Below are 14,044 nucleotides of genomic sequence, written 5' to 3'. Positions count from 1 at the left end.
CTAAATTTGATCAGCTTCTCTTGTATATTATTCCTTGATATCTTAATATTTCTGAAATGGCTCTTCTCTTCAACTGTTGTCATTTCTTTTTTGTTTTCTTTTCAGTAAAAACCTTAGGCAAAGGCAAAGTTATTCCATACTATCATCCTCTCTTCTGTGTGTTCATTTGTTTCTGTAAATATCATCTAGCTTTGTTTTATCTCTAGGTCAGTATAGCTTCTTGTCTACCGCCACCCTTTCCCTTCATAGTTTCTTAAAATACCCACATTGCATGATCTTCATTTGTTACTCATTACCTTAATCCTTATTATAACACAATTGTTGTTCCGCACATTTTCTCAAATGCTTTCTCCCATCTTTGCTGCATCATTTATTTTAAAAAGATCCTTTTTGGTGATAGCAGCCTTCCATCCCATAAGATGATGGCACCATGTTGGTCAATCTCTCTCCCTGAATAAAGTTATTTTCTAAAAAAAATCACTTGTGGATTTTTGTTTTGTATTAAAAACCTGTTCTTAATTCCTGATTTAAAAAAAAAATAGAATGGGAGTTACCAGGTGTCCGTGCACACGTGGCTAGTAACGAGGTGAGTCATTCACTAGAAAGCATGGCTGATATTGATAACATCATATTGGGAAAATGAACAATTAGTTCACGGTATCAATTGAAATCTTTTTCCTGTGCTGATGATTTCTCCCTTCTATTTGCCAGGTCTGGAAAGATGCTGCAACACAGATTTTCTATTCTCTTGCAGTGGGTTGGGGCAGTTTAATAACACTATCATCCTACAATAAGTTCCACAACAATTGTTACACAGATACCATTGTTGTCTGTGTTGTTAATTGTGCTACCAGTGTGTTTGCTGGATTTGTCATCTTCTCCATCCTTGGACATATGGCTCATAAACAAGACAAGCTTGTTTCAGAGGTTGTCCAGTCAGGTAACTGCAGTCACACTTACTGTCTTCTGTTAAAATATTTCTGATCCATGATGTAATTTTTTGAGTTTCTCAACCTCGTATTATCTACTCTCTGAAAGGAAACACAAAGTCAATGTGTTTTTTTGTATTGCACTCATCAGGACTGATGTACTAGAAACCAAACTTGGAAAGTGAGCATTAATCTATATAGCATGAGAAGAGATTGATGGTAATGTTGTTGACAGCAAGAACTGTTAGCTGTCAATCTCAGCTGGAAATACTTGAACCAGATAGATAGACTGGTTAGGGTGTTGTCATAGGAAATTCTGTGGGGATTGGCAGTCTCCACCACCCTTTCCTCACTGGAAAGGTTACAATGTATGGCTATATTCCTTTTGGTGATATAAAAGAGGGTCACAAATTTCAGTTTAATATTCCATGCATTCCCCATAGGACTATTTTGCATGATATCAACTTGAACAATTAGGGTCGACCTGCATGATTGGCAGTTAACAGTTTCTGGTGTATCTCCATGCTGTACATTGGCCAACCAAACAGTAATATTTTCTCATGTGATAGAAAACTGGTGTTGTCTAACCCAACTTTGATTTCTTGCATTTCAGTCCTGATCTGGGCAAGACAAAAACCTTCCAATTTGAGTCCCTTTTAGATTCCATATTTAATTTCTGTATCGCAGAGGTGAAACTTCTGTCAAGAAACAATAATACTTTGAAAAGAACATTCTTTCAGTTCCATTACACATATACTGTGCAAAATGTGATATATTTCAACAAAACAATTTCTTAATTAATTATTATGTTAAACTTTAAAAAAAAGTAGTTTGTGAATTACTGTTTTAAGTACAATTAGTTAACTATTTCAATTGTACCTAGGTTTTGGTTTGGCTTTCATTGCCTACCCAGAGGCCCTTGCACAGTTGCCATGGGCACCTTTATGGGCCACATTATTTTTCTTCATGCTGATCACTCTAGGACTCAGCAGTCAATTTGTAGCTGTTGGTAAGAGCAATATTACTTTACATCCTTTCCACTTTGATTAAAAGGGAGCTATTGCAGTCTAGCCTTTGAGTCTGCACAGGAACACAATGCTGCACATATCACGCAGGGTTAGTATCAGGACTAAGGGAGTTTGGCCCAGATAAGAATGTTGCTTACAGCAAAATGGCACATTGCCAGGGAATCACTGTCAACATTAACAAAGGGGACTTGTAATAAACTTAATATAACCTCAACTGGGGTTATACCTATTTCAGACCCAGGTTCTGAAGCTCCGTATACAAGATTCACTGATATGGAAGGTGTCTCACTTCTCTCCTACAGTATGCCAATTCAGTACATACTTTACTGGCTGTTTGCACATTTACAAATAAGTTCAGAGGCAAAAACATTTTTAGGCCGGTGGAAGAACCAAGATCTTGCATTTCTCATATTTGCATATCGCAAGGCATTTGAAATGCCTGTGAACTGTAATGTAGGAAATAGCATTGGTGTAATGTAGGATATATGACAGCTAACTCGCATAATGCAAAACACAACAGCAATGTGGAAAAAGACCAGATGATGTATTTTTTTCATGTTGATTGACAGGTATCTCCCATGTCCATTTTCCAAATAGGATAATGAAATCTTTGACATTCACCCAAACAGGCAAATGTGGACTTGATCTTGACATCACATTAGAAGATGGTATTTCCTAAAGTGCAGCCCTACTGCAGTATTGTATTGAAGTAATTTTTGTGTTCCAGCCCTGTGTGAGAAACACTGGTTAGTGATTGTTGCTGACAGACTTATGGTGCAGTGGGTAATAAACCTATCGCTGTGCCACAGGCTCCAGATTTAAATGCCACATTGGGAGCTGTTGGTATTATTACCCTTAATGTGCTTAGAAACTTTGTACATATTAGTCCACATAACACATACTACAGAGAAGACAGACAGGAGGCTGGAGGAGCACAGCAAGCCAGGCTGCATCAGGAGGTGGAAAAGTCGACATTTCAGATTGAGACTCTTCATCAGCATGGGGGAGAGGGAAGGGAGCTCAGAAATGTATAGAGGGAGGGGCATGGGTCTGGGGGAAAGGCAGATGGGATAGCGAAAGGTTGATGCTAGTAGGGGGTTATTGCGATAGGTTAGTGGGAAGGGTGGAGTGGATAGATGGGAATGAAGATGGACGGGCAAGGTCAGGTCAAGGAGACAGGGAAGAAAGTAGGGGCTGGATATGGGACGAGGTTGTCTCTAACCAAGTTTATACCTAATTTGCAGTTATTTTGTCTCTAAGTTTACACCTACCACCCTTTCTAGTCCTGCCTCTTCCCTTCCATTCTATTAATTTCTCTATCTCCCCACCCCCAATGTTATCCTATGTTCAGCCCTTACTCTTCAATCCTCCTCTTTGACCTGTCCCTCTTCCTTCCCACCTCACCACTCCACCCTTCCCACTGACCTATCACAATACTCCCCTACCTGCATCTACCTATCACTATCCCACCTACCTTTCCCCCAACCCCACTCCCCTCCCTCTATTTATTTCTGAGCTTACTTCCTCCTTCCCCCATCCTGATGAAGAGTTTCGATCCCAAATGTCGACTTCTCCACCTCCTGATGCTGCCTGGCTTGCTGTGCTCCTCCAGCCTCCTGTTTGTCTACATTGGATCCCAGCCTGTGCAGTTTTGTTTTGTCACATACCCCAGAGAGACAGGTTCTTGTTGAAACAGATGTCTTGAAGTTCATTAACAATGCTATCTGTTTATAAGCCTACAATTCCAAAGTTACATACATGATGGATATTACCGTGGGTTATATGCACATAACTGATTGAATGAACACATTACCCTCACTACACTGACTTCATGACACAGTAGCTGAAGATGAAGTGGGTCCCTTTATACTGAATATCACATATTGTGCAGATAGTTTAAAGTACATCTCTGTCAGGTCTGGAATTATGCCAGATTACAACAGTCCTATCTTTCTTTGGTCTGGGGAGTAATGGAGTTATTGGGTGAGAGGGAGGGGACATTTGTTCCCTGGGACCACAAAGCTGATTAATATTTGACTGTTAATCTTACCAGAAGCCATTATAACCTCATTGCTGGACCAGTTCCCTACATTTCTGCGATCAAAGCGTCTTTCTGTGACAGCTGGTGTATGCTTGGTGATGTATCTCCTCAGTGTCCCATGTGTGACACAGGTATGTCATCTTTCGGTATTTTAGCTTTGATTTCACATGCAGTTATCATTAGGTTGATGCCTTTCACGAAGTGAAGCCCTTGTATTTTAGTTGTCTTCTTTTCTCCACCCACTTCAATGTTATGAAGTGCTGTTAGAGGCTGATGATCCTTATTCAATACAGAGCCTGGGTAAAGAACTAAAACTCATCTCTAATGGTCCTTAAGAAGATAGCAGTGAGCTGAAACATTGCAGTCCTCATGGTGGAGGTGCCTCCAGAGTCTACAGAATGCCACAAAATTACAGAATATTGATCCAGTAACAATGAAGGAAGGGCAATATACTAAGAATATTTTTTTAAAAAGCTGCATTGGGCCATTCAATCATCCACCCTGTTCTAAAATGCAATAAAATTACAGTTGATGTAATTATGGCCTGCTCTCAATTTTACGGCTCTCAACTTTGTAACTTTAGTCTCCTTTTAGTGTTAAAATTCAACCTAATTTAGCCTTCAATATACTCAAATGACTCAGCTTACACTACTTTCTGGGGATAGTGAATGCCAAGGATTGATAGCCTTCTGGAGTGAAGAAATTTTCTTTTTATCCGTTCAAAGGGTGTCACTAGCTAGGCCAACAATTATGACCATCCCTAGTTGTCCTTGAGAAGGTGATGGGAAGCTAGGGAAGTGATTGTTGGGCCTCTTACTGATTTCAAAGACATCGGGATGGATGGGTAAATGAATAGGAAGGGATTGGAGGAATATGGGCCAAATGCTGGCAAATGGTCTTAGATTAATTTAGGATACCTGGTCAGCATGGACAAGTTGGACTGAAGGGTCTTTTTCCATGCTGTATATCTCTGTGATTCTGAGTGAGACAATGGTTGAGTGAGTTCACTGGGAATGTGATTCAAAGTGGGAATATAGTGTAAAGGGGGACAGAGCAGCTTGAAGTAAGGTCTATTGCGAGATTTAAAGCCTGAAGAGTGAGTGATTAATGGCAGAGGATAAAAGACACAGATCAAGAGGCCTACCTGCAGTAAGAGCAGAGGCAGAACACCGTAACAAAAAAAAGGGGGAAGTCAGATTGGTGATAATGCTTAGTCATTGGTAGTGTTGGGAAACAAAATAATGGCTAAGGAACTGAATAAGTACTTCACATCAGTCTTCATGGTGGAAAACATGAGTAATATCCCAAACATTCAATAGAGTTGAGGGGCAGAGATGAGTACAGTGTCCATCTCCAAGGCGATGGTGCTAGAAAAATTGAAAGCTCTGAAGGTAGATAAATCACCTGAACCAGATGGACTATACTCGAGTTCTGAAGGAGATAGCTGAAGAATTAGTGAAGGCTTTAATAGTGACGTGAGGTATCACTGGAGTCAGGGAGGATCCCAGAGGACTGGAACATTGCTAATAAATTGCTAATTGCCCCCCATTTAAGAAAGGAGTAAAGCAAACAATAGGAAATTAAATGCCAATTAGCCTGACCTCAGTCATTGGTAAGATATTGGAGTCCAATGTAAAGGATGATATTTCTGAATATTTGAAAGTGCATGATCAAATAGGTCAAAGTCAGCATGGTTTTTCATCAAAGGGAGGTCATGCCTGAAAAATCTGTTAGAATTTGTTGAGGAGGTAATGAGCAAATTAGACACAGGAGAACTAGGGACATGAACTATTTGGATTTCCAGAAGGCCTTTGACTACCTCACTGACCTCTTATTTTATAAGGTGCTGCATAGGAGGCTGCTGAGTAAGATAAGGGCCCATGGTGTTAGAGGCAAGGTGCTAGCATGGATAGAAGATTGGCTGTCTGGCAGAAGGCAGAGACTGGGGATGGAAGGGTCCTTCTCAAGATGGCAGCCAGTGACTAGTGGTGTTCCACAAGGGTCAGTGTTGGAACCACAACTTTTCACTTTTGTACATTAATCATCTGGATGAAGGAACTGAGGACATTCTGGCTACGTTTGCAGATGATACACACATAGGTGTAGCAAGTGGTATTGAGGAGGCAGGGAAGCTGCAGTAAGACTGAGACAGGTTAGGAGAATGGGCAAACAAGTGGCAGATGAAATACAATGTGGCAAACTGTAAGGTCATGCACTTTGCTGGGAAGAATAGTGTCATGGACTATTTTCTAAATGGGAAGAAAATTCAGAAATCTGAAGTGCAAACGGACTTTGGAGTCCTAGTGCAGGTTTTCCTTGAGGTAAACTTATAGGTTTGAGTCGATAGTTAGGAAGGGAAATATAATATTGTCATTCCTCTGAAGAGGACTAGAATATAAAAACAGGGATGCAGTCCTGAGGCACTCTAAGGCTCTAGTCAGATCACGTTTAGAATATTGTAAGCAGTTTTGGGGCCCATACCTCAGGAAGGATGCATCGGCCCTAGAGCGGGCCCAGAGGAGATTCACGAGAATGATTCCAGGAATGAAAAGCTTAACACATGAGGAATGATTGAGAACTCTAGGTCTATACTCAATCAAGTTTAGAAGAATGATGGGGGAATCTGACTGGAACTTACAGAATACTGAAAGGCATGGACAGAGTAGATGTTGGGAAGATCTTTCCATTGGCAGGAGAGAGGAGGACCTGAGGGCACAGCTTTAGAGTAAAGGGAAGACCCTTTTGAACAGAGTTTAGGAGAAACTTCTTGAGCCAGAGAGTGGTGAATCTGTGGAATTCATTTCCACAGAAGGCTGTGGAGGCCAGGTCATTGAGTATATTTAAGACAGAGTTGGATAAGTTCTTGATTACCAAGGGGATCAAAGGTTATGGGGAGAAGGTGAGAAAATGGGGTTGAAAAATCAATCAGCCATGATTGAATGGTGGAGCAGACTCGATGGGCCGAATGGCCTAATTTCTGCTCCTATGTCGCATGGTCTTGTTAAACTTTAAATAAAGTCTTCCATTTGAGTTTAGGTCTCCTAAATTTCCTGAAAAATAGCTCAGAATCAGATTGATACTGGTGCTTTATTTCCAAAAGTGGGGGATTCTATAATAATTAATTAATAACTTAACTAAAATAGAGTGGTGATGGAGGGGACGGGTGATGTTTTGTTGCTGCAGTATGTGGAAAATGCTGGATACCAAGAGTTTTTTTGTAGCTAATATTTACAGCTCATGGAAATTCAGATCCATGTTAATGAGCTGGAGTCCAAGCTATATTAGAGATGGGAAAGCTACCTGAATATTGGTCCCAGATGGCAATCACACTGCTCAGAGACATTGAAACAGTCACGCTAAGAGACAGTGTAATTTGAGACCTCCTCCTTCCAAATCTATGACTTCCATCACCCCGAATGACAAGAGCAGGAAATACAGCAGCAGCAGCTGCAAGTTCCCCTGAAAGGCCCACACCATCCTGACATGGAATTGTATTCACTTTCCTTCAGTGTTACTGGCTCACGGTCCTGGAACTCCCTCCCTAACAGCACTTTCTTCCACAGTACAGACTCCAGTGATTTGAAAGGGCAGCTCAGCGCCTTTTCCAGGGCAATCAAAGACGGGCATTCAATGCTGACCCAGCCTGTGATGACAACATTCCATGAATGAATAAAAAAAATTGGTGATTTATTGCAGCATCTTCCTTTCCCCTGTCTCCATGAGCAGAGTGCAGAAGAGGATTGACCTTTTTTTCCATCCCATTTTACACAGCTCTCACTCCTGCTGCTATCTGGGTCTGGCCTGGCAGGGACTGGTGGAATGGTCTGTTTCTTTGATGATCACTTTATCTACTAGAATCTCAAGATCCTTTCCTAGGAAGTGATGACTGAGCTTGGCTTCCTTCTGCACCATATTTAGGGGTTAGCACGACACTATGAGGCATTATTCTTGGCTTTCAGCATCCAGCTGGCCTTTAAATATGGTGCCAGAGGTTTGGAAGCTGGAACATCACAGCAGTGGTGAGCACTTCCATCTCACTCGCTGCCAGATTCACCGAGTGAATCAAGGTGGCTGAGGGGTTCGCACTGCTGCCTCACCGTGCCAGGGAGTTGGGTTTGATTCCAGCCTGTGGAGTTTTCACATTCTCTCCCTGTGTCTGCGCTGGATTCCTCTGGATGCTGCAGTTTCCTCCCACAGTCCAAAGATGTGCAGGTTAGGTGGATTGGCAATGCTAAATTACCCACAGGATCCAGGGATGTGCAGGCTAGGTGGGTTAGCCATGAGGAATGAAGGGTTACAGGCATAGGGTGGGGCATGGGTCTGGGTGGATTGCTCTTCAGAGGGTCAGTGCAGACTTGATGGGCCAAATGGCCTGCTTCCACATTATAGGGATTGTAAGACTCCAATTGGTTATGAATATCCAGAGAAGTGGAAGATTGCGCAAAATAACTTCCTCTAAACCATGCCACCATGAAACTCCCTTCCACCACTCTCTGTTAATGGGAATTTCCTGACCTTAGTGTCCCAGGCATTGCTTATTTTGGATGAAGTGTATTTTTTTCCTTTTTCACATACAACTCATTTTCAACTATTTCTTTCTTAATCCAGGCTGGGATCTACTGGATCAATTTAATTGATCATTTCTGTGCTGGATGGGGACTTCTGGCAACTGCTCTGTTGGAACTGATTACTTTAAACTGGATCTATGGTTAGTAGAATCTGTGTTTCTAAAAGGAATTCAGACAGGCAGTGCTTTCTGCCCATCTTTTACTGGTCTAGCCCGCTTGGTCTGACTGAGTTGTCATTAGGGTCAGTTTGGCCACAGCCATTTTCCAGCTGGTTGCTGATAGGGATGTTGTATGACCCAAATGGAATGAAATGAGACAATGATCAATCCCTATCAAGGCAAATGAACCAACAGGCAGGTTCTGCTTCAGTTGTCTGCAGGATTTCTTAAGATGGTCAAGGGCCCATTTGCTTTTCTTCACATTAGGACAGTGGATTTACTTTGTCGTCCATCATGCCCCCGTTCTGATAACAGAGGCCTGTCCATCTCAGGTCAGGCAGCATCCAAGGAACAGGAAATTCGACATTTCGGGCATAAGCCCTTCTTCAGGAAAGAAGGACTGAAGAAGGGCTTATGCCCGAAACGTCGAATTTCCTGTTCCTTGGATGCTGCCTGACCTGCTGTGCTTTTCCAGCAACACACTCCTGACTCTGATCTCCAGCATTTGCAGTCCTCTCTTTCTCCAGATTGGTGACAGGGAAATCTCTGCTCATCTTATTTGAAACCTGGAGTGATCCCTTCTCTGGTTTAACCTGTTCATTAGTGCTGCCCAGAACAAGATGAACTTTGACAATTAACAAACTGCTCTGAAGACAGAACAAAGTGGCTGATGGTGTCTCTCTGCTTCCTTGTTCACAGGGCTGAACAGATTCATCAAGGACATTGAGATGATGATTGGGGAAAGGAATTGGCTCTTCTGGCTGTGGTGGAGAGCATGCTGGTTTTTAATCTCACCAAGTTTGCTCGCAGTAAGGAGATGTTACTTCTTTTAATGTTTTAAACAGAAAATGAAGTGCAGATAATCATTCTGTTTTTGATATGATTTTATACCTTCATTTTAAACAGATCATCTTGGTCTGGTCATTAGTAACGTTTGCTCCACCAACATATGGACCTGTTGAATACCCTGTCTGGACAGTAGCACTGGGCTGGTGTATGACCACCTTCTGTATTATGTGGATCCCCATTGTGGCCGTAGTGAGAGTTGTCCAAGCTGAGGGCTCCACCTTGTGGCAGGTAAGGAAATACTAAAATAAAACAAGAAACTGCAGATACTGGAAATCTGAAACAAAAACAGAAATTGTTGGAGAAACTCAACAGGTCTGACAGCATCTGTAGAAAGAAAGTGCAGTTACCATTTCAAGTCCAGTTCTGAAGAAGAGTCACTGAAGTTGAAATGTTAACTCTGATTTCTCTCCACAAATGCTGCCAGAACTGCTGAGTTTCACCTGCAATTTCTGTTCTTTGAAAGAGAATCTGAACTGGATCTTCAATGGGATAACACTGGAAGGTTGAAGAGATGCCATAAATAATGATTTCTTGTTGTGGTTCTGTTCGCCGAGCTGGGAGTTTTTGTTGCAAACGTTTCGTCCCCTTTCTAGGTGACATCTTCAGTGCTTGGGAGCCTCCTGTGAAGCGCTTCTGTGCTGATTCCTCTGGCATTTATAGTGGTTTGAATCTGCCGCTTCTGGTTGTCAGTTGCTGTCCGCTGCAGTGGCCGGTATATAGGGTCTAGGTCGATGTGCCTGTTGATAGAATTTGTGGATGAGTGCCATGCCTCTAGGAATTCCCTGGCTGTTCTCTGTTTGGCCTGCCCTATAATAGTGGTGTTGTCCCAATCGAATTCATGTTGTTTGTCATCTGAGTGTATGGCTACTAGGGATAGCTGGTCGTGTCGTTTCGTGGCTAGTTGGTGAACACCAACTAGAAATTTCCTGAGTGAGATCATTCCTTCTTATGAAATTTTGGGACTGCCCAATCCTCCCTCCACAACATATCTTTTTTTATATCTGTTCCAACTGCAGGATGACCAGATTCGGATCTGGATTTTCTGTCAGTGAAAGTTCAATGATGGATAGAAATCAGACAGAAATGATTAAACCTTTCAATTTTTCTTTCCCAGAAAATTTCTGCTGCTTGCACATCAGCTCCTGATTGGGGTCCGTACCTGGAAGAGCACAGAGGGGAACGATATAGAAGCAAGCTTGATTCTACGGAAGCCCCAAATTGTCTACAACTTCTGGCACCTCCTGAGATCTGAAAACTTCTCATATAATTGTAGTTCAAATCACTTTGATGATGTACCACTGATCCGGTGTACTCCCTCTGTCACATCAATGTGAGTTTTTCAAGGATAGTCAGCAAGTCAGCTGTGATAATCCAGATATGCTGTATGTCAGTTACTTCCTTGTAACTTGGCATTCCTTTGCCATATGTTTTATTTCAGTTTCTTTTTAAATCACTTGGATGCTGTTGAACTATTCTTCTTTTCTTCAGGGTTACGCTTGGATTCTCTTGTTAATTTGTCCCAATGTCGTCTTCATAATTACTGAGCTCCTTTCAGTTCTTGTTGGCATTGATCAATTGCTTTCGAGTTTATTTCTCAACTTTGACTAAATTCTTGGTGGAAACTTCATAGACTTGGGAATTTATTTCAAATTATTTGGAATAACAACACTTTGCAAGGCTGTCTTTGTTTAATAAACCATACGAGATTAAAATATAAACGAAAAAAGCAACAAGATCATGTTGAACTTTTGTAAATTATCAAGTTGTAAGTTTTCTCGCTGAGCTGGTAGATTTGTTCTCAGACGTTTTGTCATCACGCTAGGTAACATCATCAGTGAGCGCTGGTGTTCTGTCCCACTTTCTATTTGTGTGTCTTGGTCTGTTGTGATGGATGATATCATTTCCAGTTCTTTTTCTGAGAGGTTGGTAAATGGGGTCCAAATCAATGTGTTTATTGATGGAGTTCTGGTTTGAATGCCAGGCCTTGAGGAATTCCGATGGTGTCTCTGTTTAGCCTGTCCTAGGATGGATGTGTTGTCCCAGCCAACGTGATGTCCTTCTTCGTCTGTGTGTAAGGATACGAGTAATAGTGGGCCATGTCTTTTGGTGGCTGGTTGCTGCTCATGAATCCTGGTGGCTTGTTTCCTGCCTGTCTGTCCAATGTAGTGTTTGTTACTGTCCTTGCAGGGTATTTTGTATATGACATTCGGTTTGCTGGCTGTTGGTACAGGGTCCTTTAGGTTCATCAGTAGCTATTTCAGTGTGTTGGTAGTTTTGTGGGCTATCATGATGCCAAGGGGTCAGAGTAGTCTGGTTGTTATCTCTGAGATGTCTTTGGTGTATGGTAGTATGGCTAGAGTCTCTGGGCGTGTTGTATCTTCTTGTTTAGGCTTATTGTTTAGGAATCAGCAGACTGTGCTTATTGGGAAAGGAAAGCCCGAGAAGGACTCAGGAAAGACAGAAATATTGTAATCTTACTGGCAGATAAAGGGCACATGACCATCATCCCAAACAGAACACAATACATTGAAAAGGCAAACTTACTACTCACAGATACCAACACCTACCAACAGATGGCAATGTACCCAACTCCACAGCTAGAAAACCATATCACAGCATTGCTGAAGAGACTCCACAAAACAGGCAAAATTAACAAGACAGATCTCCAAAGAATGAAATCTGATGGATCCAACTCAACTCATTTCTACAGATTACCTAAGGTACACAAGCCAGTGTCCCCCCTCAGGCCCATAGTCTCATTTGCCAGCACATCGATGTATAGACTAACAAAGGAACATCACTGTAAACTTAAATACCCAGTAGAAAACTCATGCCACTCTATCCACTCCACCCAAGAATTCCTGAACATCATCAAAGATACCAAGATAGAAGCGGATGAAGTCATGGTCTCCTTCAACATAATGGTCCTATTCACATCAATTAATATCAGCCTGGCTAAAGAAGCACTGACCTCACTACTAGAGGTACCAAGGATACAAACACCAGACAGCACCAACTCCATCAGCATCCTCAAGCTGGTAGACCTGTGCCACACTACCTAATTCACCTTCAACAAGAAGACCTACAAATAAATCAACGGTACACCCATTGATCACCAATATCAGGACTCTTAGCAGAAGCAGCTTTGCAGAGAGTAGAACAAACAGCCTTCCCCATGATCCAACCCAAGCTTTGGGTCCATTATGCAGATGACATCTTTATTGTCACGAAATGGAACCAATTAGAAGAAACCTACAATATCGTCATCAACATCCTTGCTGGCATAAACAACAGACTCCCCTTCCTAGAGGTCACAGGAGAATGAACAGTCAACGGAGAACTGCAGACCAGCGTCTACAGGAAAGCAAAAAACACAGACCAGATGCTCAACTACAGGAGCAATCATCCCAACACCCACAAAGGGAGCTGCATCAGGACATTATTTAAATGAACTACAACACACTGCAGCATCTCGGAACTACGGGCAGCAGAAGAAAAACACCCATACAATCTATTCAAGAAAAACGGGTACCCGATAAGTACAGTTGGCCAGTTCTCAAAATACAAGTCTAAACAAGAAGGCACAATGTGCACAGAGACTCTAGCCACACTACCATACATCAAAGACATCTCGGAGATGACAACCACAAAACTACCAACACACTGAAATAGCTACTGATGGACCAACAGCCACCAAAATGAATGTCATATACAAAATATTGTGTAAGGTCTGCAACAAACACTACGTTGGACAGAGATGCAGGAAACTAGTCAACAGGATACATGAACACCAACTAGCCACCAAAAGACATGACACACTGTATCCTTACACACAGACGATGAAGGACACTGCTTTGACTGGGACAACACATCCAACCTAGGACAGGCTAACCAGACACACCAAGGGAATTCCTAGAGGCCTGGCATTCAAACCAGAACTCCATCAGTAAACTCATTGATTTAGACCCCCTTTACCAACCTCTGAGAAAAAGAACCGGAAGTGATATGACTCACCAGAATAGACCAAGACACACAAATAGAAAGTGGGACAGAACACCGGCTCACTGATGATGTTACCTAGCAAAATGTCTGAGAACAAATCTTCCAGCTCAGCAAGAAAACTTACAACCTGAACCTCAACCTGAGCTACACATAGAGTCATAGAGATATACAGCGCAGAAACAGACCCTTCGGTCCAACCTGTCCATGCCAACTAGATTCCCAACCCAATCCAGTCCCACCTGCCAGCACCTGGCCCATATCTCTCCAAACCCTTTCCATTCATATACCCATCCAGATGCTTTTTAAATGCTATAACTGTATTTGCTCACCACTTCCTCTGGCAGCTCATTCCATACACACATCACCCTCTGTGTGAAAAAGTTGCCCCTTAGGTCTCTTTTATATGTTTCCCCTCTCACCCTAAATCTATGCCCTCTCTTTGTAGGCTCCCTCACCCCAGGGAAAAGAC

At 42.2% G+C, this 14,044-nt stretch overlaps 1 protein-coding gene across 1 annotated transcript in view; it reads left to right on the top strand.

Moving 5' to 3' along the window:
• LOC132820051 (sodium- and chloride-dependent neutral and basic amino acid transporter B(0+)-like) overlaps window positions 1-10,825 on the top strand; it is a 36,800-nt gene extending 25,975 nt beyond the window's left edge. Inside the window, exons 7-13 of the mRNA XM_060831969.1 lie at window positions 712-940; window positions 1,813-1,938; window positions 4,011-4,129; window positions 8,607-8,706; window positions 9,424-9,533; window positions 9,631-9,801; window positions 10,688-10,825. Coding sequence (XP_060687952.1) covers window positions 712-940; window positions 1,813-1,938; window positions 4,011-4,129; window positions 8,607-8,706; window positions 9,424-9,533; window positions 9,631-9,801; window positions 10,688-10,825 — 993 coding nt within the window. The remainder of the gene's footprint in view (window positions 1-711; window positions 941-1,812; window positions 1,939-4,010; window positions 4,130-8,606; window positions 8,707-9,423; window positions 9,534-9,630; window positions 9,802-10,687) is intronic.
• Window positions 10,826-14,044: the final 3,219 nt, after the last annotated feature.

Source organism: Hemiscyllium ocellatum, chromosome 11 (assembly GCF_020745735.1).
Source record: "Hemiscyllium ocellatum isolate sHemOce1 chromosome 11, sHemOce1.pat.X.cur, whole genome shotgun sequence".
Classification (NCBI taxonomy): domain Eukaryota; kingdom Metazoa; phylum Chordata; class Chondrichthyes; order Orectolobiformes; family Hemiscylliidae; genus Hemiscyllium; species Hemiscyllium ocellatum.
This window is presented reverse-complemented; position numbering and strand designations above follow the sequence as displayed.